This window comes from Haemaphysalis longicornis, unplaced genomic scaffold (genome assembly GCF_048455015.1).
Source record: "Haemaphysalis longicornis isolate Haplotype H1 unplaced genomic scaffold, Haemaphysalis longicornis Haplotype H1 scaffold_10, whole genome shotgun sequence".
Lineage (NCBI taxonomy): Eukaryota > Metazoa > Arthropoda > Arachnida > Ixodida > Ixodidae > Haemaphysalis > Haemaphysalis longicornis.
This window is the reverse complement of record NW_027526204.1, coordinates 153,908,907-153,931,542: the sequence shown is the minus strand read 5'-3', so window position 1 is coordinate 153,931,542 and position 22,636 is coordinate 153,908,907. Positions and strand designations below refer to the sequence as shown.

The 22,636-nt window shown below is 46.7% G+C and overlaps 1 protein-coding gene across 1 annotated transcript in view; it reads right to left on the bottom strand.

Annotated features, from left to right (window-relative positions):
- Window positions 1–4,328: 4,328 nt before the first annotated feature.
- The window catches only part of LOC144159689 (protein FAM135B-like), a 41,260-nt gene continuing 22,952 nt past the window's right edge, over window positions 4,329–22,636 (bottom strand). Inside the window, exons 8-12 of the mRNA XM_077691335.1 lie at window positions 21,661–21,761; window positions 20,119–20,270; window positions 19,151–19,261; window positions 16,020–16,136; window positions 4,329–4,759 (exon numbers count right to left, since the gene is read on the bottom strand). Coding sequence (XP_077547461.1) covers window positions 4,548–4,759; window positions 16,020–16,136; window positions 19,151–19,261; window positions 20,119–20,270; window positions 21,661–21,761 — 693 coding nt within the window. The 3' untranslated portion in view covers window positions 4,329–4,547. The remainder of the gene's footprint in view (window positions 4,760–16,019; window positions 16,137–19,150; window positions 19,262–20,118; window positions 20,271–21,660; window positions 21,762–22,636) is intronic.

The following is a 22,636-nucleotide window of genomic DNA, read 5'->3' as shown; positions in this document are numbered from 1 at the left end:
CGCCAGTGTACCTTCGCAATTGTTACTGCGTGCTGCTTTGAGCATAGCTGTTGCGACAGAAGGCAAAAGGTGTGAGGTCATGCTTCGTGAGTATCAATTACGTCGTGAGTATTAATTTTTTCACTCTCATAAATACCATTTTGGTATCCAACGAAATAGCCACCGCTCACGAGCCCTGGCAAATCTACCCCCCCCCCCCCCCTTTTCTGAGAGCACGAACCACTTCTTTAGGTGAAGAAGATATGAACAGCCTTCTTGTGAGGCGTGTCAAAAATTCATGGCAAAGCAATGAAGAGCTTGCTTACTTTGTTATTGGCCTTGAGGCGTGCCCAAGAAAATTATCCTAGGGAAGAATTCGAAAAGAGCTGGTAATGGTGCCACTGCCCTCCATTTATATAGTTCTACTGTTATTGAAGCCCTGTTGCATATTTGTATGCCTTTTACACCAAAACTCAATCACACCAAGGGTGAAAGTGAATTCAAATAAAGTTTTCAAACGAGTTCCGCATGAAATTGAGCGTATGAATTCAATATGAGCCAAATCCGAACTTATCACCCCAATATTGCTCAAATTAACGGCATAGTTTTTAATTACTCGTGGCCATAAACTTACCCTATCTCAGATGTAAAATATGTGATATAATAGCACTGACGGCGTTGCATTTAGGTACGGTAACAAACTTCCGCTTTTTTCTCAAATTCGCGTCAGGTAGATCTGGCGCGTTTCGAAAAAACGCCTCATATGTTCACCCTTTCAATAAACCCCTTCCGTTGTTAGTCAGCGCTGTGTCCGCGTCCCTCCCTGTGTCCTGTCGTAGTTCGCTGTGCTTCAAGACTCAAAATAAAGTCGATAATGAGAATCATCGCTCCGCAACACACGCAAATAATTCTTCCCCGCTTGGTAAAGTTTCGTGAATACCAGCATTTTCGTAGTTACGGCGCTCTATCCTTTACATTGCAGTGCGCATATTCGTGGTCGCCGTCTTATTTAAAAAGGATTTAGAAGCCAAAATTCTTTCTGTAATGCGAAAGCCAAAGCCAAAATTATTTCTGTAACCCGTCAGCTGGCTCGATTATGCTTCATCGTTTTTCATTTTTTGACGCGAAGTACCATATGCCGTTTCTGAAAGGAGGTAAATTTTTCCACCACCTCCTATTTCATCACGCGTAGATTACACTTATAAAGTTAAAACAATTTACGCTCAAATGCAAAGATATTCAAACTCTCATGTAGTTCTGTTCTGTCAATAGTTGAAAGGAATTAATTGCATTCTAATATTGCAACACTTTCAAAGTCATCTTTTCAGGAAGCATTCCAAATATTACTAAAAAGTGTTAATGTTGCGCGAAATCATTTAAAATGTTTTTTATCTGTTTTTGCAACCCCAATGCGCTCCATGTTTCATTTCAGTATTTTATCGTGGATGCTTCTCATGTCTGTTTCCCCTCTCTTAGTGTTTTTTTTTTAGATTAGGCATTTCTACTGGTATGTACTACTAGTTCACTGCCGTTGCACACATGTACAGTATATAGGCATTGATTACATGGTTATGTTGAGACATACAATTTTGTCTACCATTTAACCTCCCACTGAAATCCCCCCCCTCACACACACTTTAAGGATACCTAAAGGTATAAATGCAGGTGCTAAGCACTTGTTCGTACCTAGTCGAGTTCATACATAGGCGCTTCGTACCCGAACAACGCCTTACGCACTCGCACATTTTGCATTTCGTTTCGAAGCAGGCTTGAAAGCAGCTCCTAGGGCAGCTTCTGCGTCCTCTTGGTATTACTGAAACCACAAGTATAGAATAACAACGAACGCAAACTGTCTAAATGCATATCGTCTGGTATCAGGTCCGTCGGTCTCATGCCGCGCCGCACTTAGAAATCAACTGAAACTGAATGAGTTGATAAAGGTCAGGACATTCCTCGCCTCGCAAGGAAACGCCCTGCATTGCCCAGCAATGCCTTGGTCATTTCCGATTGTGGCTCCTCGTGCCTGCGTTGACTATCAAGGCATTGCTGCAGAGGTTGGCTAATTAAAGCGCAGGGAAAAAGGCGACTGAGCGGCGGAGGGCTGGCTATGCTCATTTGAGGATAGTCGCTAAACCATTGCGAACGCCTTACCTGCGGTGCTACCAGCGGTGAACAAAGGCAACAGTCCGGATGGGACTCGGGACAGGGTCGTGGAAGTCTACCCTTCAGTGAGTCTCGAAGGGCGCCGGCAAGCGCAGGTGCAACTGTAGATTACCTGGCGCTGAAACGATGATCCGCCGTTGAATGAGAAGCCGGTGCGATGTGGCACACGGCGCGAGGCTGGTCTTCGTCTTTTTCTCATCTTCACCACTGCCCGTCGAGAAAGCCTTCTAATTTCGATCAACGGGTGATTTCCTGGCTCTTTTGATTTAAAACTACTCATTGTCTCCGCACAATGGCTGAGATAATCCGAAGAAAACCGTCCCTTATCGCTGCAGTTGAAAGAGCCTTCAAACTTAATATTGTCCCGAGATTACGAAGAAAGCAGTGGAGAAATGGGCTAAACATCCGATAAAGAAGACACTCTACGACCTACGACGAAGACGAAGCTTGAAAAGAAGATAATTCTTCTAAATTTTGTATCTCGATTACGCTTTTAGAATTCGTTCCAACCAACTTAATTATCTTACAAAGAGCTCCATAATCAGATAAGATACTGTTTGTCCCTTCTTCAATCGCTGATGTTGGGCCAATCTTCTGGTTGGCTGAGCGCAATTAGAACAACAAGATGGCTGTCACGTCGGCAGCTGGTAGTAGAAGTTTATTTGCGGATGAAAACGTAACAAAACGTAGACGAGCACATGTGCTTCGTCTTCATGGAACGAAGGCAGGCGGCATACCCAAGTGGGCGGATGGCGGTGCGACATCTGCTTTGCGTTGTGTTACGACGTTATTTCATCGTGTTTGGCCCGCCGCGTTGGCTCTGTGGCTATGGCGTTGTGCTGCTGAGCACAAGGACGCGGGTTCGATTGCCGGCCGTGGCGGCCGCTTTTCTGATGGAGGCGAAAAGCAATAACGCCCATGTTTTCGAGATTTCGGCGCACGTTGAAGATCCCCAGGTCGTTAAAATTAATCCGGAGCCCTCCACTATGGCGAGCCTATCGCCTGTATAGCGTGGGCTCGTTAAACCTTACTATCTCATTGTGTTTGCTGCAATACAAAAATGCAGAACATGCTCCGTAGCGGGCGGACAAATGGGACGAACAATGGTTAAAGATATGATATACTTGAAAGTCAGCCATGAGAGAGCCCGAGATGATGCTCCTGCTGCTGCTGATGATGATTGGGATCTTTGCAGAACGCTGCACGCCCCGCAAAGCTTCGTATTTGTCGTAGGTTGGGCCCTCAGTCCCAATACGGCTCCATAAAGTTTTTTTTTTTTTCTCTCTCGTTCGTCCCACCCTACATCCAACCACAAGCAAATTCTGCCCCAAACCAGGCACCATGTGCCACCTGCTATGCGAGTGCCAGCAATCTCCAACCCTCACCCCTAACCCCAACCATGCGTATACGAACCGTTGGGTGGAGCTGCTGACCAGCTCCGACCCCTCAGGCCAGCGACGACTGTGGGAAGAGGGCACGGATGGCCAGCACGCTCCAAGGCATCCCGGAGTAAGCGTGCTTCGCACCGGGCGGGTGCCCTAATACCAGCACCTCGACTCCGACCTATAAAGTTCATTCATCATCGTCTCCTTCGTTTCTTTGTCTTCTCGGGACATCTTTAATTCAATATCAAGCAAAGCACTCGCTGGCCGAAATTGAAAACGAAAGTTGACAGGTCGTTTCCAGAAAACCCTTAGCTAAGCGGGAAAACAATGGAACTATTTTTTGCTGAATTTTGTTCTGCAGGTCAATCGGGTTGTTGCCCGTATCTGCACAGATACAAACACTTTTCCATTTGGGAGAGTCCCTAAACTCAGCGTTACATGCTTATGTATAAGACGCGCGCAAACAAGGGTGTATTAATTAGTCAACGCATTCCCGGAGACTTTACGTTTCGTGCGACTCTCGTAACTCCTGCAATATTACCAACATAGCACCAAGCACAATGTCACCGACTGTGCGGATGTCTGTGGCATGAACGCCAGTGAAGGAACGCTAGTTCTCACTGTACATCACCCCTCAAGAAATCAGGAGCGGACATCACCTTCACAAATAGGCAGTTTGCATAGGTGGCAGAAGCACGAGACAGACCAGTGGACTTCGTCGACGATTTTAATGTTCGCTGGACAACCGCATTTTCATATTCAGGATGGCGCATAATTTTTTCCCATCCTTCTGTGGTCAGATGCAGGTGTTTTGCCCATTTAGAAACCGTGCGTGTGCATAGCATATAGTGTGCCATACCATATCGTGCCATGCGTCAGTCCCACATTATTTAGAAAAAAAAGCGTGGGATCCTATATCCAAGCCGCTGAACCGCCGGTATTTTCCCCGAGATGCTGCCCGCAGCCCCACGGTGAGTCCAACCCAGTGAGCTGCTTCTCCGGGGGTCAAATCGGTCCTGTCTACTTGAAGTACTCCGCGGGTGAGAGCAGCATGAGCCTCTCGAAGAGATTGCGCGACATGAGCGCGCCCACGTGCGACAGGCTGACGCACACGGGCTCCAGGTAGCGCAGCCTTCCCGTGTCGTAGAAGATGTCGAAACGCTTCAGCGTTACGTCCTCCCGCTTCAGCAGTGGGCCAAGCAAATTCTTCAGCATCTCGTCGTACGCCTTACCTGCGACCAAGGGGGATAGCCATGGAGAAAGAAATGATCGACCTCGTTACCACCGCGTAGAATGGGATAAAGCGAAACCCCAGGTCTTTTTTTAAATGCGCTTTCTTCCCTTGTCGCCATACAGGCCAATGTTGCAGTTACCCCAGGGCAGCCCCAACTTTACACCACCACACTCATTTTAATGGCAACCCCTCGGCTGCCGCTGTCGCTCATCGGATTTTCGCAAGCTGAAAAACGGAACACCAGACTAACCTGAGTGGTGGTGCTCTTGCTTTTAAAGAGCTAAGAAGATACAGGAATAAGAACATTCCCAAGAGACCCCAAAAATGGCGGTAAAATGCTATTTAGTTCGCACAAGAGCTTTTCAACGCTCCTATAAAAGCTTGTCAACAATTCCCGTTTCTGAAGTGTTTTCTCGTATACAAGCAGATCTGGAGCATATAGGTACACTTATTAACGGTTATGTAATACTGAAATGAACATTGCAGTCATGAAATGTTTTATTTTGTACCAAGTTCTACGCACTTGGTCAATTCGTTTGCAATGCATTACCTGTAGTATAATAGAATGCTACGTTCCTACCATGGCGCTGAACACGTTTTAAGAAGAACAAGGCGCTTCGTCGTAACAAACTAAGCAATAACTTTTGTAAAAAAAGAGTGCAAAATGATATTTAATACAAAACGTACACGCGAAAACGTACGCAAAACTCCTCAAATATTTCGCATACTCTTTATATACCATCCCCCACGGAACACTAATCAATGTTATCTATCCAACAACATACACAGTGATTTGTCAACACTGCCACGCACTTAAGACTATCTACCATGTGGTGTGGGAGTGTCGAAACTCACCATCACTAGCTCCCCTACCAAACCCCACCCTGGAGCAGTGGGAGGACCAGCTGACCAGCTCACGCCCTCAAGACCAGCAACGACCGGTGAACAGGGCCCACCGGGCAGCAGAAAACCAAAGCTTCCTGGGCTAATCAGGCCTCCCATGAAGAGACGACTACTGCACGATGGACAGTCGGCCGAATTGGTTTCTATACATTATGAAGAAAAAAAATTCAGGTGAAATTCTACGCTTGGGTCTTAAGATAGATGTAAGACGCGATAGCGTCGCTTCGACTCCCAGGGAGGGTTTCCGAACTCAGTTTCTGTAAATGCGATCTATGCTTCACGAGCACAGAAGGTGAGCGAAGAGGGAACGACTAGAAGCGAGGGTTTTTAATCCCCGTGGCCCGGGATAGACAAACGACCTCTGCGCTTGTGTGGCTTGAGGTGGGAGCGTCAAAGGTTGCGGCTGCGGGGTGTTGGTCAGTTTGAATGAGAAGGTGTCAGTGTCAGCGTCTCAAAGAGTTTATGATATGTTGTGTTTGCCGGACTGAACCTTTTCGCTTTTTGCGAAGAGAGAGAGAGAGAGATCATCTCTGCTACAGTAGAAATAGCTGGAGTTTAGGAAACGGGGGTGAAGCGATGGCAGGGAGCTCAAGGGTGGAAACTGAAGTCTAGGGCGCCGTATGCAGCACCTCCTTCCCTTGCCCTCTTATCAGTTGGCGCTGGCAAAAGCTGCCTCCCACGTCTTGACAGAAGTGGAATTTGTTAATGTTTTAGTTGTTCTCCCTTCCCTTGAGCATACCCTTGCACATGGCAAGGTTGCGTGAAAGAGGGTGGATGTTTCCCCGATGTTAGCAGAGTTTCAAGTTTATGTTTGATGTTCCCACCTAACAACTTCACCCACGTTGATTTGTAGATGCTTGTCTTGGTTTATTCTCCACAGAATTTGCGATCTTTCGGCAATGATACCCACTTGAAGCAAGGGAAAAATCGTGTTCCTAGGCGTAGGATGGGGAGACGTTCTTGGCGTTTTTCTTGGAGGGGAGTGCGATAGTCATTGTCGAAAGCACGATATGTGGGTTCGCGTGCCTATTGGTCGGTGCGTCGTTCTCTTCCAGGCCCTTCCGTTAGGGTGTCCAGGAGACGTTAACTTTCTGAATTGTGGAAGGGAGTATCTTACCGAAGCGTTTAGGTGTATTCTGCATGCAGAAAGCACTCCAATGCCCTTTGAGAGTCTGTAATGATGTTTAAGCTTCTATGAGACACTTCCGCTTGTCAGCTTGCCAAGATGATGTCTCCAACTTCCGTTTCTTTGTTTCTGTATGTAGAAAGGCCATGTACGTAGAAGGCCTAAGTCGCCAACCACGACAATTGCTGCCTCGTAGTACTTTTGTAGACGCTGGAGTCGGTGTATATTGTGGTCCCATTATTTTGGAACTTTCCTCAAATGAACTTGATCCTGCCATATCGGCTGCTCGTGTGTAGGTTTGGACCGGTGTTTTTGATAAAGGTGAGTTATTATGGGGAGTCGTTGGATCGGTGACATATCTGTCATGGCGCGCAGTCGTTTCTTTTCAGAGGGTAGCCCTTCCTGATTTTCTTTTCCCAGCCCGTCTCTTGGTGCTGGGAGAGTGGTTTCTCTGATTTCTTCAAAAAAGCGTTATGAAGACAACATTTGAGGGCGTATTCATCGTCATCATCACCAACATCCTAATTAGGTCGTATGCAGCATGAAGGCCTCTCCCATTGACCATCAGCTCTCTTTTCCAGCGCTGCCCAAGTCCATTCTTTGTCTCCGAATGCTATTTCGTCCCTCCACTGAGGTAATGGGCTCCCCCTTCTTCTAGACCTACGTCTCTTGTTGTCCATCTTGTTCCCCTCATGATCCACCTACTGCTAGTTCTTCTCACGGTCAAAATTTGGAGGTTGAAGACTGCCTTATATGCTGTCCTGATGATGGTGTTTCTTTGATTTTATTCGGTGCGGGTAAATTTGTGGTACAGTATAGCTCTTTAATATGCAGCTCTGATCAGTGGCTGTATGGGTCCTACAGTTTCTTCTTTTTTTCCTGCTCTTCTCTAGGTTAGGTGTTTTATGATGTGGGCAATTAGTTACATGTTTTCTCCTTTTTGGCGATTGTGAGTTGCGCTCTGCCACTTGACTCCAGAGCCACGCCGAGCTTCATTCGCGACTGTTCTCTTGGAGGACATCCTTACCTGTTTTAGGATAATTTTTAACTTTTAATTTTTAACTAACTTTCAAACGGATCTTGCAGAGGAGACAGAACCACAGGAATATTGAAAAGTACTTCGAAAATTCACGTGATTAGAGCCTATATATACTGGGTTTTCACAGCTTATCCCTCCATCGAGTCCTTGGCTGACTCCTATTGCTTTTACGGTTTATTGCCGGGACAGAGGAGGAAATAAGGAGGGAAAAACGGGGAAATTTGGGAGGAAAGGGAGGACTTAGCTCGCACTCAATAAACGTGGCTGGAGATTTTTTTTATTTATTTATTTATTTACAGTCGGTCACAGAGGACCATGCAGGTGGGAACATGGTGATGCAGACATACAATTTATGTGGCATGGCAAGAAGCCACGTGGAGCACAAGCACCCGAAGTAAAAAAAAATAAACAAATAGAGAAGGAATAGACGTATCGGCGTAACTAGAAACATTGGCAGAGGCCTTCGTCCTGCAGTGGGCGCAAACAGGCTCATAATGATGATGATGACTGGGTTTTATTTTACTTCGTTTCTTCTTGTAGTCAATGCCTTTCTTGAATTCTGAGAGACGGGCGTTAATACTTTGCCTCTGCTTTATTTTGGTGACCCAATGTTGGTGCGGGCACAAGTGTGGTGGGAAACACGCCGGGGTGGCTCAGTGGTTAAGGCGTTGCGCTACTGAGCCCAGAGACGCGGGTTCGATTCCCGGCCGTGGCAGCCGTTTTTCGCACGGACGCGCAAAACGGAAACGCCCGCGCGTAGATATTTCGCCGCACGTTAAAGACCTCCAGGTGGTCTACATTATTGCGGAGCCTTCCACTGCGCCGCGTCGCGTAGCCCAGGTGTAGCATCGGCACGTCAATTGCCATGTTTTTATCTTCCGGTGGGAGGACGCGTTGGTGTGATGGCGTCACTGATGGCGAAGGTGTCCCTCGAGTATGCTATCAACGACTGGGTGGTGGACTGAATTCACTGCGCAGGCGCGGCCCCTGCTAAAAATGAGTGCCCTTTCTTTCTTCTCCGCCACAAGACCATTGCCCTCCTTTACACACTTCAGTTGCCCCTACGCCATATCATAGATTCAGGCCAGCCCCCGAATGTTGCTGCCTCAGTCGTAGCTTCCGGGTGGCAGCGGTGACGTATTTCCGTGGACGCTTGATGGGCACGGCTGATAGCGGGCGGCTAGCAGCCACGGGGAAATGGAAAAATGAGCCTAATAACGCTATCGCGTTAAACACACACATAGACACACGCACGCACACACGCACGCGCGCACGCGCACGCACACGCACACATACACACTCACGCCTGCAAGCGCGCGCGTGCGTGCGTGCGTGGGTGCGTGCACGCGCGTGATAGCGTGATCAGTGACTGCGTGATCAGAGAAGTGATTCCGTGATCAGCGAACACAAGGTGGCGCCCGCTACTCGGCTTTATCTCGCAGCGCGTCGGCGCCGCCGAGCATGTTGCAAATCGCGTTTGAACCTCCCGCGCAAGTGTCACATGATTCCGATAAGCCGCGCAACGGGGGCGACGACGAAGGACCCGAAGGACCGATGAACGTGCAGCCCACAGCGCGTGTTCGGCTTCGGTACTTTTTGTGAACTTGAAAGAACAAGACATTTGTTTTCATGGACGCCTAGTTTTCGTCTCCTTTCTCGGGCGCACTAGACGACGGGGGATGTTTCCACACACGTGTCTGGCACGGGCTCGGCAAACCGCCCTCCCCCTCACAATTTCGCGCGACACTCTTCTTCGTTTTCTTTCAGTCTTCGGACTTGCCATCGTGCGCTCAGTTACGAAGCCGCCGCCAAATCACAGTAGCGGCTGCCAAAGGGCTGCGCACTAAAATATCCAACACAGTTCAGTTCCACCAAACGTGAAAGCTGTCAGAGCAGTGATTCGCTAGAGGGGCTGTGGCGCCGTTCTCCGCTCTTTGCTCCCACCCCTCACGCTCTTCTCCTCCCTGTCTCACTCCTCTGTTGAAGAATTGAACGGACGTTCGTTCAATGCAATTCAAATTTCCCGCTTTCGCAGTGATCCTGCTCCTCCTGCCTGGAACAGCGCGAGCGGGATCTCGCACGTGCTGGCGGCGCCTTACTGCGCAGTTTGGAACACGTCGTTCTTGGCAGCCCCTTTTAGATGCGAAGCATCTCATGCTCGGGGCTGTGTCCCTCCCTCCCTTGTTGTTGTCCGCCGTCCGCACTCTACTGCGCATGCGCGTCTCTTCAGCCCCGTCAGCGTTTGGGCAGTCCACTATAAAAAGAAACAGTCAGGCGGCGCCCGGTTTCGATCCCACGACTCTCTGGCCGCAACGGCAGGTACGTGGCGCTCTTCCCACTGCGCTACAAACCGAGACGGGAGCATGTGCTACGAACGCGCCTTATGTCTTTCACTCATTCAAACTACGTCAAGAAGTTACTGGTACAACGAAGGCACGCGAAGCTGAACGTCACCGGAAACGACGAACTGAAAACTAATGGGAAGTTCAGTTGACCCCATATGGCTGCTTCGCATACTACTCAGGGTTCCCCTACGGGAAGATGTTGTAATTTTTTCGCTTACTATACGCCTCGAGCGTTGCGTGTAGGGGCGCCATTGAAATCCCCCTAGCGGCCCGTTCCGAAAGCAGCCGCAGGAGTCTCCACCCCCCTCCCCACTGTCGCCTCTGCTTTTGCGGCCCGTTCACGACTGAGATTTACCGCTTGTGGGCATTAAAAATACATGTTTCTGTGGAGCAGTCACTCTGTTCGCAAATGTGGTGTGTTTACGAGAGTGTAAATGTTTCTGACAGCGGTTCCTCAGCTGTTCATGCAACGGCTATACACTACGATGTTAATCGGTTTTGGGCGCTTACATAATCTAGCGGACCACTCATACCTGAAAGCCCGCCAGTTACATTTGTCAATATCATAGCTCATATATTGATCACCACCATGTACAAGCCAGTGTGTCCTAATTTCGCGAACACATCGAAAGTACGATGGATAATGCAGAATTATACTCGGGGATCAGCACGCGACAAAGGGTCGTCGACGTGAGCGCCCGTGAACATTCATCTGCTACATATATCCACCGTGAGCAGCACAGAGACGGGCTTAAAATACAATCCACGTACGCGACTAAACGCTTCTTCGAAACATCGTCATATGGCACGGGGAGCCTGCACAATAAAGCACAAACTGAAATCAGAGGGCCTTATCAGATACCACATCCTCATCGATTGTGAACCGCCTACCCTGCATACTTCCAGAAAAGCGTCCGCCGAATGATCAGCTATTCGTTGGAGTCGCAAAACAAAAGGAAAGTGAACGGCAGATTTGTGTGTGTGATTACTAAACGTTCAATGCTTGATTTCGCTGCGCATTTGCACACAGCGTCCCCCTCTCCTCCCCCCGCCCATGTCTCACGAAATAGTAATGCTTTTCGCGTCTAGTCGGTATGGTGAGTACTGTTTGGCTCAGTAAGTTCCAACGAACGTCTTTAGCACATCAGAAGCTGCACTCGGTTTTTTCATTCCCATTAGAAATATTCTGTTTCTTCCGGACTTGCACAGTGTTTATTTTTCCGTGGTTTCATTAACTTTCCTTGGTTCTTGCTATGAGGCGAGAGTGGGCATATATTTAACCAAGCACAGCCTTGTAATATACCTAACATTTTCGGATGGCTTATATTCTTGTAAAAGGTATAAGTTATTGTGCGGGATTGTGCAATCACACCCCCTAAATATTCGGGACAAACAAGCATTCGTTGTCCGCGCTTCAAAAGGAAACCAACCTCTCACTGTGTCAGTATCAGGTCTAAACGAGGCGACAGTAGAATTCACTTGTGTCTGACGTATTCGGAGGTGAGAGTGGTAATATGCTGCTGCCGTCACCCACGCCCGGAAGAGCGGCGCCAAAGCGCGCAGAACTGCGTCCTTGGGTTCGAGTCCTGGCGTTCAAATCCGCGTCCTGGCGTTCGAGTACTCTACGAAGACGCAGCTGCTTTTTAAGTGGCCTAACGTACTCTTTACTTTTAGGCGTCACCATAACAAGTTTTATAGGGCGCGGAAATGCGAAAAGAAGCGAAACAGAACCAAAACACTGCACGAGCCCCTATCAGCCACGAAGCGCAAATCCCGTAAAAGCCGCGGAGAAGCGGCGGCAGGCGGCGCAGCGATCTCGAAGCTCGAGACGTATAGCAAAAACCAACCCAACGGGCGTTCCTAACTGAAGAACGCAGGGGCTGCCAGTTATATACACAGATTTTGCCTCAAATGTACCCGCACTTTTCTTTGCGCTAAACAACGGGTACATGTACGACAAGCGCCAGCAGTTTAGGAGTTTCGAACGGTTATGACTTCTTTTTCAACGGGCTCATGCATAGCGACCTTTCCCGTACCACGAAGGTATAAGGGAGGTTTGACTGACAGGCAGCGCCGCCCCAGCGGGAGCGCCACTTTATTTTTGGTAGTACCACCAGCAGACGCTCACAACAAATGGCTGCTAACGCGAGCGGCGGCGGCGGGGGTCACGACTTTTTCCGTAGTAGGACTCCGAAAGTAACGTATTGCTGTGTCTACCAGTACCACGATCAGGAAGAATTCGATGAGAATATTACGTTTTACACCTCTTGATTTCTACCGCAAGAATTTCATTAAAGCCCAGACATCTGAGTGCTGGGACATCATTTTTTCATGTTACAGGCTCGGCTTTGCAGCTGCCGCAAAGTAAAAGCCAAATACCAAAGAAGTCGCAAAGTAATTAACATTTTTTATCTCCTTTATTGTACACTCTTAAAATGCAGAAATTGATCATAAAGCTTGTCAGAACAAGCGCACTTTAAAGTGACAACTACAGGGTGAACAACAGCAGTGAATAACAACAAACTAAGCGACCAGCAAATGCAGCATTTTCGGAAGGCCAAAGGAAACAGCCAACTTTCAGTGCTGCGATAATAGACACATTGGAGTGACAAGAAACCGGCAAAGAAAACTTTCATGAGCATGACAGCAACCAATGCTATTACGTTCATTCCATTGCTGCCCAACCTAACACACAAAAAACTGCAAATGAAAGAACCAACAATATTTCTGGTAGGTTCCACCATGAAGTTGCATTGCCAGTGATATGAACAACAAAAAAGATGGAATAGTTTTTGGAAAACAAAGTGTTCATTGTTTGAAAAGACAGACTTACGATTGAAGACATCAAATTGATAAAACATACTATAAAATAGCAAAAAAAAAAGCTTGGTCGAGTTTAAGTGCGGCAAACCACGTATGCAAATATTTGAAATGAGATATCCACATTATACACATTCAAAAAAAAAAAAAAGCAGTGGCACTAGTTGCGTTAAAAACACGACTAATGCTACACACTGCATTTTCATTGGTTCTTAAATATGATCAGCCTTGAAAGGACGAATCTCACTTTGTCCTTTGTGATGCATCTATTTCTCCCTTTGGTGATGTGGTGATGTCTAATTTTGATGTGGTGATATCTGATGTGGTGATGTGGTGACTTTGATGTGATGTGGTGATATCTGATTTTAAATACATCTTTGCATAGCTTATAGACGTGATTGTCTAAGGTATCGCAGTCCAAGAGGTGCTCATTTAACTGAGAAAACCAATTTCTCTTTGGCGCCATGCTCAACACTTCCACTACTGGGTGCTTCGTTTTCAAATTAACTGCCTCAATGCTTTGATATTCCTCTGGCGACAGACGGAGTCCTTTCGATGTCCTTTCATGAAGTGAGGTTACATTCCTTGAGGGTAATGCCAGCCCACCATGACTTTTTTGTTTCACTAACGCTGGTTGTTCTTAAGCATAAACAGCTGTAACAAACTCATCGCACGTACTTTTTGCAGCAACTTTTCGAGCGATGAACCCTGCGATGTAGGGTACAACAGAATTTACAAAGGGAGACAAGCTTTCTAGGCAGTCAACTCGGTGCGTGTAGTCATGGTTCTCAGCCTGCAATACAGAACCCCTTCGCATCGCAATAACAGCCATCGCCGCACTCTCGTCAGACACAATAACAGATGTGCCCAAGACGGACACGACATCTTGTGAGCAGTCTCCAAATTCGGATGACTTTACCTCAGTTTGCAGGAGAAGACGCTTGTAAGTAGCTTGTAAGTAAGTAGTTTGCAGGAGAAGACGCTTGTAACTGAGCTGTGGTTGGGTGATTGTTGAATCCGCCTCGCCCTCTTTCACACCCAAAAAATGTCTGAGCATGATCTTGGCTTATCTTGTGAGTAAGCACGTACTTCAAAGGGCCCCTATGAACAAGCGCATCAAAAATGTTCTTGATTCTTTGCATGCATATTAGAAAGCCTAGGCCCTGAAATCTCGTTTTCTTAACACCTTATAAAATAGGCCGCCCAGCTGGCCCCTTGAGATCACTTATGTAAGCTCGAGCGTCAGCAAAAAATGTCGTCCAGCAGGTCGTCCACTTACGTTATCAGCTCTTTTACCGCACAAGCAACTTCGTTTGTGCCTTGAGTGGCAATTTAACGAGCGGATAGAAGCGGTTGCTGGAGCTACCCGCACCACTTCGAGGCCGGTGCCGCTACCACGTTGCCGCCGCTTGTCGCGCCTCGCGCACCGTGCGGGTGGTACCGCGGCGGCGTCAGCGCGCCTGTGGCGTGCGCGGCGCGGTTTCGCTTGCAGAATGCTCCATGCGGTTTGCGCCTAGCAGCTGTAAATGTTCACTTCACAACACGAGGGTATGCCTATTTACGTCGCGCTTTCGCACGCCTGCGTCGCCACCTCCCTCTGGCGCACATCAACCTTTAGCGGAGGGGGCGTAACAGAGCCAATTAACGGAGCCGTCACCAAGCTTCGGAGCGAAGCGTTCTAATTGTGCTACACTTCACCCACAATCATCATCACCGTCAGAGAAAGCAGGCTTTACAGCAGGGCGTATTCGCGTTACTGACGCCATCGGTGAGAGCACTAAAGCTTCGCTTCAAAACTTGTAGATAACATAAACAGCTGTACACTATTGCTATTTTTTATTTAGACTTCAGTAAACCGTTAGATTCGGTTAAACATGACATTGTCCGTTAAGTTACCGTATTACGACATAAGGGGTACCGCCTCGAGTTGCTATGGGGTTATTTATCTAATCGGAAGCAGTTTGTAGTTCTTCCTACTATGTCTTCAGATACTGAATGTGTAAAATTTGGTGTCCCACAGCAGTCAATATTAGGACCAATATTATTTCTTTTGTACATCAACGACCTAGTTTTTATCCCACAAACACCGGATGTCTTCTTTTCATCGCGGAACGTATTGTCGCTCGTTTCCTTAACGAATCCATGGCTCGACGCCTATCGCGATGGCTTAGTTGCAATCAGCTTCACCTGAACATTAATACAACGAAGTGTATAGTTGTCTGCTGTATTAACAGAGCTGTTACTCTTACTAATACACTTTCCTTTAAATCTAGACCTTTCCGAACACAAGTTTGTACGTGTAGTATTTCATAAAAACCTTCTTTGGCGATGTCGTGCTAGTTCTATAAAACATAATATTGCGCAACACATTGGGATGTTGAGTAAATCTAGAGCCCTGTTGGCAACGAGAATAAAAAGGCAACTTTATTTTGCCTGTGTACGCTCACGGTTACATTATTGTTCACTCGTAACACATCGGGCACACCGGGAGATGCCTGAATATACGGTTGTGCGAACATCAGTGGGTAGGCCGTATACGCACCTGGCCGCACACCGCAAGGAGTCCACACTGAAAGTAGTGCGCGGTGCGAGGGTGGAAATCCTTTCTCTAAAAAAAACCGTGACGTTTAGGCACAGGGGCAGGACGTAAAGGGAGATTATGGAAGCTTGGATCTACAGGGCGCCGAGTTGGAGTCCCTTGGGCGACACGTGCTGAGATAGTAAACTGAGCACATTATAGTTCGCATTTTCATTTTTTGCACTTGTATTTGTATTAATGTGTGTGTGTCAATCCGTATGGGTTATCGGAGTCTGCAAAACTTTATATTTCTGTTTCTTAATAAAGTTCCCGGTTGCTAGCAGCGCGTCGTCCTGCGTACTTTCTATTCTGCGTCGCCGTATTTTGTTGCGCCTATTTTTTATAAAGACAACTACAGTTCTTTATTCCTCCTCCTTTTCCCGTCTACTATCTTGTCTCGGGCTCCCATGCGCGTTGTTTCTGGGGCGAGCACTACAGCCAGCGTACCTATGACGGTGGTGTCGGACAGTGAATTGGGGCAGTGTTGAATGTTGGACGAGTGCACGGGCACCAGCTTGTCCTGAGACGAACCCACCAGCAGGACGTTCTTGAAGTACTCGATGCCTGCCGGAAACAAGACAACACAGACTCTTTTTTTTTTACTTCTGAAGGTAGTCTGTCTTAATGCTTTACTAGGATTAGAAACTGGCTATTCCCAGGTGTGCTAGCATATAAACGGGTATAACAAAGATTGAGGAATCCGCAAAAACAAGCAATTTGGTCCCAAATCTCATTATGTGTTGTTTGAAGCAAATCCTGAACTTATTTTGTAGGCACTGATAAGCGTCACATATATACGCAAAAGAAGCATGGCATCTAGACGGGCCTGCAAGATAATTAAGGATTTCTGAAAGAAACATTTCTCCCTTTCCTGTCCCTCAGGTGTGTAATATAAAAAATAGAGATTTATTGAGCTCCTACGACATGATGGAAATGTACATAGTTGAAGAAAGCGGTTATCGCCGACTAAAGGTTTAGTTACAAAGGCTAAAAAGACGTTTCGGCTTCCATACGGAAGCCTACGGGCAGTGAACAAGGCTTCCGTATGGAAGCCGAAACGTCTTTTTAGCCTTTTTAACTAAAACCTTTGGTCGGCCCCGACCAGACGAGTTTTCGTCAAACCTTAGATTTCGATGGAAATGTATTCCCGAAACTTCAAGTCCCTATGTCAGCACATTTGGCTGGGGGTTGATATCGCCGTAGGTAGGCAAAACAGAGAACACACTCAAACTCAATCACAATTTCTTTCCCTCACGCTGCACTCACTCAAACTCAGACTCAAAAAGCTCGTCTGCACTCAAAATCACTCGTACTCACTTAACGCATACTGATTTGTAATCGTACTCATCTCTACTCAAACACATTAGTCCCCACGAGTACTCGTACTCAATGTATACTCACTCGTACTCAACTCAATCTGTACTGAGACTCATTAGTCCTCACAAGTACTCGTACTCAATCTATACTCATTCGTACTCAAATGATCTGTACTCACTTGTACTTACACTCAATCTGTACTCAAAATCATTAGTCCCCACGAGTACTTAACTCATCTGTACTGACTAGTACTCATGCTCAATCTGTGCTCACTCTAATTAATCTGTACTCATTTTTACTCAATGCTCACTCACATTTACTCGTATTCAAAAGTGCTTCTAATTATTTACGCAATTAACCGCTTGCTTTTACGCACTAAGCTAATTTTAGTCACCTATAATTTGAACGGAGCAAATCCAGTGAAGCCACCGTCAGGAACCACGGGGTCGCAGCGCAGCGCGAGAGAAAGAGTACCAGCGTGGCAGGCTTTCGGAATCGAACTGCCCGTGCCGTGCTGACGCACCAAGCACCACAGCTCGTTTCTTTAGTCTCCTCGTCTTTCATAGCCAGCGCCTTGGCGCCGGCTAAGAGCGCCGACCAAAGGGCGCTACAAAACCATGCCTGCCTTTGCTTTCACTATGGCGACCCAGTGGCGAGCGAGTGCCGAGAGCCGCGGAAGAGGGCATGGCAAAAATGGCAGTTTTCCCCCTTATCGTCTCATTTTTCCCTCCTTAAGAGGGGCGCTGCGGCATCGCCAGATGCGTGAGACTCGTGCACACACGGCCCGATTCGAGTGCGTGAACAAACTAAAGTGTATACTCGCGAGTACCGTACCCATGAGTACTGCTAAAATTAATCGGCGCTAAAACAGGGACGAGAGGAACACGTAACTCACAACACCGTGTTCCTCTCGTCCCTGTTTTAGCGCCGATTAATTTTTAGCAGTATGTACCAACTCGCCCACATCAAGCTTTTGTTACCATGAGTACTGCTCGCGAATGCATGTAATCGCGAGTACAGAACTCATGAGTGCTACTCATGGGTACAATACTCATGGGTACTACTCCTGAGTACTGCTCGCGAGTGCATTACTCGCGAGTACACGTTCTCACGTCTGTACTCACCCGTCATCGTACTCATTTTTCGCCTGCGTCCTTACTCGCTCTTCACGTACTCACTCCTGAGGATGAGTACAACTGAGTACAAATGAGTGTACTCATGAATGAGTACGTCGACATATAGATATCACATCATCGCCATTTTCGTACTTTTGGGGCGTAATTTCAAGAATCCCGATCACCATTTTGCACGCTTGCTAGGACAAAATTTTGAAATCGGTTTATCGGCATCTGTATGCGCAATATATATAAGCAAAAGCAATTGACTCGTCAAAATGTTGAAGATATATTGAAGAATCCGTAAAACCACGTAATTTTACACCGAATACAGATTCGTCCCATTGGGAGTAGTCAGGGCTAAACCCCGAAGCTAAATTTACAGCGAAACTCTATACGGCGAGGATAATATGAATTTTTGTGTCGGCAAACGAAAACCGGCCTCTGGTGTCCTACCCCGGTATTCTGAATCCTTCCTCCACTCGAGACTACAGTGGAGACTATCCTTGAAATCGATTTCCCTACGCATAAGCATTGCGGAGTCCTCCCCTCACCCGAGTGGAGGAGAAACTCAGAATACGGCCCCTAGTGTCGCTAGGTGGAGACCGCGTATAGTCAGGACAAGGCTCTGGTTAGGACTCCCAAAGGAGCAGCGTTCCTACCGCGACTGACGCAGCGAGCAGAGAAGGCACTGGGATCGACGAAGATATACTGCGTGAAAAGCAACCCGAGAGCAAAGCAGCAGGAGTAACACGCACCTGTGACGGCGGTCGGTGGCTGCAATGTGGATGTTTCTGAACTAGACAAGCAATCAACTCACACCAATCAACAAATGCTCATACGTCATACATAGTTTTGATTTTCACGCAGCACCTTTTAGAAGATGTAATCAAGCCACTAACTGTACACCACACTGATCACAGAGCCGTTGTCACACGCATCTCAAAGCCAATGAATAAATTGTTTCCGTACACTCGTGTGCCTTTTTTTTTTCAATGATTTGTGGTGTTTTGACAGCTCCGCTAACCATCCACCTTCACGGAATAGAAGGGATCTTCGTATTTTAACCAAAAAAGAGGAGAAATCTATTTTGAGCGCATTGAGGTTTCTTCTAGCATCAACTCAAAGAACGCAGGCTACGATTACCTGGCGCCTGGCTCAGGATGTACAAATAGCATTTGCGAATGTCCATCGAGTCTTGAAACGTCAGTTCCTTAATGGATCCCTTCATTTTTATTCTTGAGAGAATCGAAATCTCTGAAACAAAAAGCGAAATATTTTTCCCTTCACGCAACTCTGTAAAATAAGAGGGCAGAAAAAGCTTTCGTTTTTCATTGAAGTGAGGATGTGGCCCTTGAAAGCACAATTCAGCCCATGGGTCAAGGACAAGTAGTCTGTCTTTGGGATCGGGAAGATAAATAAGTTTGTTTTAGTCGTATTTTTTTCTTTTTTGTTCAATTGTGGTGGCAGTGGGGTTAGTTCTATACCCTCGTTGATCGAACAGGGTAAGCGTCGCTCGGGTTATTCTTGGTTTTGTCAGGTTTCTTTATTTTTGAAAACTAACAAGGAAAACCCTTAGATACGTGTCAGCAGGCTGTGTTACGGGTATCCAACACCTCATCTGCAAATGTGAGGTAGGCTCGCGAATTTTGGACGTGTGAAGTCATGCCCCCTCCTACTCTTTCTTCCGTGCACATTTCTATAGATTTAAAACACGAACTAAAGCTTAAAGCAAAATACGTCCCAGAGGAGCACACTCAAACTTATTTTCAAAGCTGAAAAAAGGGAAATGGTCTAGACGTGAATACACTCACGTCAGAGGCAATGAACACACTCGTGAATGACGACGTCGTACGTTTTTCCACTCGTGCTTCGCGGGGACTTAGCCTGATGCATGTTTCGAGCCATGTGTAGTCTGAAGCTGACTGCCAAGGATTTCTTAGAACCATTTCTTTTTCGCGCCTCTGTTGTAAAGTTACATATTTCGCCCAAATCAAACGCGCGCAGTACGTTTTGAATATTATCTGTACAGTGGTTATTTCGCGATTTCACTTTGCCGTTGAACTGTAGCCCAGTCACCAGCAGGTTGACCCCAAGGGCACAAAGACACTCACGAAATTTGAGCAGCTTGCTCTTGGCGTACAGGACGCCCAGATGCGGGCCGTTGAGGGACAGGAATGTGTGAAGGTTCTTGATATAAGGGCTCATCGTGGCGCATGTGAGCGCGGCACGAACCAGGACGCATCCGAGCGAGAAGCCGACAAAACTGAAAGAGGCAGGCAGGGACGACGAGAGATGAAGCGGCCCCCATGAAGATCAAAGGTGCTGGGCCAACTAAGTCATAAAGAAATCGAGTTTGGCAGGGAGGCTGTATGTTGAATGGAGCTCATGTTATTGCTCAACTAAATTTTTGCTATCAAAGAATTCTTACGCATTTAGGAAATCATGTTTCACTGAAGAATGATTGATGTCTCGAAAATTCTACTAAATGCAATTGCCTATAAAGCAAACATATTGGCGCGGTAATTTTGCATCAGGCTCATTATAATAATGGGAACATGATTTCAATGAGCCTCGAATAACCATCGCGTGGTGTGAAATGTGTTACAGTATTGTGAAAATAATGAAATGCCACACACTTACAAGAAAAAAAGTAATATAATGTGGAGGCAGTACACCTGCCAAATCTGATATACCTTGATCAAGGCTCTTGGGAAGTTTTATTGGTCACGCCAGTATACCCTGAAACGCTTTCTCTATTACAGCTTCCTCATATGCTCCTACGCCAACACGGTCCCTGTGTGCGATTCGGCCGGTTTGAGAAACTCTGTAATGAATAATTCCTGGCGCTGACTCGCGATTACATCACTTTGAATTAGTGCCTCTGGGCACTGTTGATTTCCTGTTCCGTCCATATTGTTACGGGGCATTAATTAGATTCCCCACAAATAGGACGGCATTCATGTACTGTGCTAGCGGGCATCATGTACTGTGCTAGCGGGCAGAGATGAAGAGGACGCTGACGGTGAAGCGCGTTCGCTCCCTGGCTTGCGCGGTGCTCTCTCCATCGTGGTTTGTCATAATTAGCCTCTGAATGTGTATCGTAAATACACCACTGTAAACACAGCTTTACCTTGTATCAATATTACTAAATTTAGTTACCACAAAATGTGTTGAAATTTTATTCACGGCGAAATCAGCGAAATAGTGTGGTCGCAATTGACAAATGGCTTACACAGTTTTCAGGTGCTATTTTGAGTCATATTTGAGCTGATCATGCTCTGAGGGCGCGATATAAGGCTGACATTTTCGAAGTACCCCTATACCTAATCGGGCAGCTATGTTGTCTAAGTCTCTAGTTTTAATTTCTCTTCCCTTTTATCTCTCTTTCTGCCTTCAGAGTGCGCGATACGCGTAAGCAGTGGGGGGCCCTCGTTGTTTGGGGAGGTGCACGCTCACTTCTTCTATCCTTTCCAAACACTGTTCCCAGCAATGTATATTCGTAAATCGTACAAGACTGAACAGGCTGAACTGAGACTAACTATAACAAAATCGCCATAACCTTTTATCACTATTCCAATTCCCAAATCAGAGAAATTAAGAGCGCAATAAACGCTCCAGTACTCGTTATTAAATGGACGGAGAGAAGCGAATACCTCAGCTTGAAGTTTTTGGTGCCGATGTTGTCAAGGAATGATGTTACTTCTAGAGCCAACCTGGCGCCACACACCGCAATTTCTTCAAATGTCTCTTCTTTCTGGACCACACACACAAAAAAACAGAAGCAGAAGTTATGGTATTACTTTGTTACAAATAAAGATGTTTTTGCTTGACGAATTACTCATGCCTAATCTATCTTTCTTGAAAGTGAAGTCACTGGACAGCGGTGGGTCACAAGAAATGAGATAAAACATACATGCGTCATTACATCGTTTGCCTCTGTAGAAAAACCTGAGCTGCGGTATTAGTTAAATTAGATACCTCCAATACGGGGTATCTCTTATTTCAGGTACCGTTAATGCGCACCTAACCCACAAGTCTGATTACCTAAATGCCGGAGGATATTTTTTGGTTTGTGGGTTCGTCGGCGTCGTTCGGGCATACTTAAAGCGAAACACAAATATATAAAACAAAACTACGGTGTTCTTATAATAAAGCGTTTACGCCGGGATTGGTTTCCATAAAAATAACTAGTTAACCTGGTCAAGAAAAAATGGCGTTGTAGAGAGGTGGGATAAAATAAGGAAAACAAAAGCTAAAAAAGACTCTGCTTCTAGACACCGCGAGCGGCGCCAAACCTGCTAAAAACAAAACAAGGAAAACAGCGATGTTGTGTGACAGCGTCTTAAGTGCATCTTCCTTCGTCCTCGTCCTGTTTCCGCTTGAGAAATGTATTCAAGTAATAACCAACCAGCCCAGCTTTCTGCCTTTAACGCTGTCTAGGGAAGCAGGCTCGAGCGGTGCAAACACAGTCGCTCGTTTGGTTTGAAGTTCCCTCGCTCAAAGGCCCTGTGTTCACCTGAAGCGGAATCCCCTTGGGCGCAGTGACCGGACCCCTGCTTTGCAAGAGTGGGATGAATCCTCTTTCTACGAAGCTTAACGAACCTAAACTCACTATATACCGATGTCGTC